General features: G+C 63.8%; 2 protein-coding genes across 2 annotated transcripts in view; one reads left to right on the top strand and one right to left on the bottom strand.

Annotated features, from left to right (window-relative positions):
* Positions 1–370, bottom strand: part of CHLRE_15g636896v5 (uncharacterized protein) — a 9,348-nt gene extending 8,978 nt beyond the window's left edge. The window contains exon 1 of the mRNA XM_043070550.1: positions 1–370. This exon is cut by the window's left edge and continues 209 nt beyond it. The gene's annotated coding sequence lies outside the window, so the exon portion shown is untranslated.
* Positions 371–520: 150 nt separating this feature from the next.
* Positions 521–2,508, top strand: part of CHLRE_15g636950v5 (uncharacterized protein) — a 5,402-nt gene continuing 3,414 nt past the window's right edge. The window contains exons 1-3 of the mRNA XM_043070551.1: positions 521–1,145; positions 1,451–1,753; positions 2,119–2,203. Of these exons, the coding sequence (XP_042916415.1) occupies positions 687–1,145; positions 1,451–1,753; positions 2,119–2,203 (847 nt within the window). The 5' untranslated portion in view covers positions 521–686. The remainder of the gene's footprint in view (positions 1,146–1,450; positions 1,754–2,118; positions 2,204–2,508) is intronic.

A 2,508-nucleotide genomic window follows, 5' to 3' on the forward strand; every position in this document is an offset into this window, starting at 1 on the left:
CGATGGCGCCACAGGCATCGAGTCGGCATGCTGGCTGAGCAACTCCGCGCTGTCAGCTTCCGCCGCCTGCTCCGTCGCGACTGTTGAAGCGGTCATGGTGCTACTTGCTAGCACGCGCGCGCTGGGCTTCGGCCACTGCGAGGCCGAAGCCAGACCGACGCGCGCGGCGAGGGCGCGACTGGGCCGCCCGGCAAATAGGGTCGCTGCTACGTTGCTCCTATGCCGTGAAAGAGATACCGGCGGACTGCAGGTGAGGGAACTGAGCATTCGAACAAACTGCAATTGGTGTTTAGTGGCCGCCGTCGGCCCCGAGTCTCTAGGAACACAGGTGACAGTCAGCTACGAGAATCATATAGAGTACAACATAAGCAATACGCCTGTAATTAGGGCTGAGGGTTTGGTGGAAGAAAGGAAAGGGTTTCTCGAATTGGGTGTTGCATGGGCAGGGGACAAGCTGCAACTGTTCTAGGGCTCTGACTTCAAGGCATTGCAACAAGTTGTATGTATGTGTATGCTATCTTGAATTTCTCACGACCGCATGCGACTTCAGACCTCGCGGTCCAACGCGCTCGTGACGCGAACGGTCGCGCCCTGGCGCGCATAAGCGACAGCCCGCGCGAAGCCTGCGCTCACAACAATCCATTACCATACTTACATACGCTGCAAACCAGCATATAACAACCAAAATGGCGACGCTGGGCCTCTCAACGCCGCTGGCCCGCAACACCCGCACGCCAACGCCTGCCGCTGCTGGGCGCTCCGCTCTCTCGCTCTCAGTCGCCGTCGCGCCGCAGCCTCGCCGCACTCATCGCCGCTGCGTGCGCTTGCTCGCACAACCTGGCAACGCCCCCGGCAGCGCCGGCAGCGGCCCTGGCGAGTCGCCGATGAGCACATCGGTCTTCGCGGCGACATCCCGCCCCGACATTGCCACCTCTACCACCAACACCTCAAGCACCAACACCAACACCGGCGCATCGCCGCTCAGCAGCGCCAGCAGCACCACCACCACCACCAGCACCACCAGCAGCACTCGCCCTCGCTCGCGCCGCGAAATCCTGCAAGAGCTGCTGTCGCGTGCCAATGCCCCCGGCGCCGTGAATGTGTACGGCAAGCCATTCACCAAGTCCGAGCTGACCGCGCTGCAGGTAGCTGCGTGAACTGCGTGCAGTGAAATGGTTAGCGATGGTTAACAATAGCAACCTTGGGTGGTGCAGCAGTTAATAAGCACTAGCGCCCTTGGCAGCATGGACTTGGTGGCAGGTTGCTGAGGGAGGGCACGGTGCGAACGGGGTGGGGGACTGGGCGTGCTTCGCCCCCCTTCTCACAAAGCATTAAGTCGCAGCTGCCCACGGCGGATGTCTTTATTTGGGAACCCGGCCATAGTGACTTGACCGTATTCCTACAGTTGCCCCCCCCCACACACACACACACACACCTTTGTCGAATACAGGTCCTGGTGGATCACCTCCTCAGCGGCAGCGGCAGTAGCAAGGGCAAGGCGGCGGCGGCTGCAGCCAACGCGGCGGCGGAGGTGGCGGGGGGCCTGATGATGTCCAACGCCGCCGCCGGCGCCACCACTTCCGCCGCGCCCTCCGTAACGGCGGTGGCGGCGACGCTGGCGGCGGCGGCGGCGGCGGATGGTGACGGTGCCGCCGCCGCCGCCATGGCTGCTTTTACTGAGGACGAGGAGGATGGCGGCGGCGGCGGTGATGCGCAGGCAGCTCTGGAGGGCTACCTGATGCGGCTGCTGACGGTGCGTGTGTGTTTGTGTGTGCGTGCAGGTGTGTTTTGGTGTGTGGATGTTGATGTGTGTTTGTGCACGTGGCCGGTCAGATGAGGACTAGGTGCAGCAACTAGGCTAGGTCCAGCAACTAGGCTAGGGCTGCAATCTCAGGGGCTGCTTAGGGCTGCGACATTCTTGCATTGTGGCACTCTCGCAGTCTGGCATCGTGGACCCGGGGCGCTGAATAGGGGAGCCGAGACCGATTGAGGGCAGCAGTCGAAGGGAAAACAAGGCCCAGAAAGCGGTTGTCGACGGGAACAGCAAACACCACCAACCACCAACCACCACCATCATCTTCACCACCACCACCACCATCATCATCCTCACCACCACAGGAGGCGGCGCTGGCCAGGTCGCTCCCCCTGCCGCGGGTGGAGGGAGCGCTGGTGGCGCTGGAGCTGATGGCGGCGGGGGAGCGAGGTGTGTGTGTGTGTGTGTGTGTGTGTGTGTGTGGGTGGGTGGGTGGGGTGTGCGTGTGCGTGTGTGTGGGGGGGGTTGGGTTGGGTCGGTTGGGGTGAGGTGTGTGTGTGGGTGGGTGGGTGTGTGGGTGGGTGGGTGGGTGGGTGGGTGGGTGGGTGTGTGGGTGGGTGGGTGGGTGGGTGGGTGGGTGGGTGGGTGGGTGGGTGGGTGGGTGGGTGGTGGGGGGGGTGGGGGGGGATGGGGTAGGGTGAGGTGGGGGTGGGGTGAGGTGGGGTCGGGTGGGGTGAGGTGGGGGGGGGGGGGGG

This window comes from Chlamydomonas reinhardtii, chromosome 15, assembly GCF_000002595.2.
Source record: "Chlamydomonas reinhardtii strain CC-503 cw92 mt+ chromosome 15, whole genome shotgun sequence".
In the NCBI taxonomy this organism is placed as follows: Eukaryota; Viridiplantae; Chlorophyta; class Chlorophyceae; order Chlamydomonadales; family Chlamydomonadaceae; genus Chlamydomonas; species Chlamydomonas reinhardtii.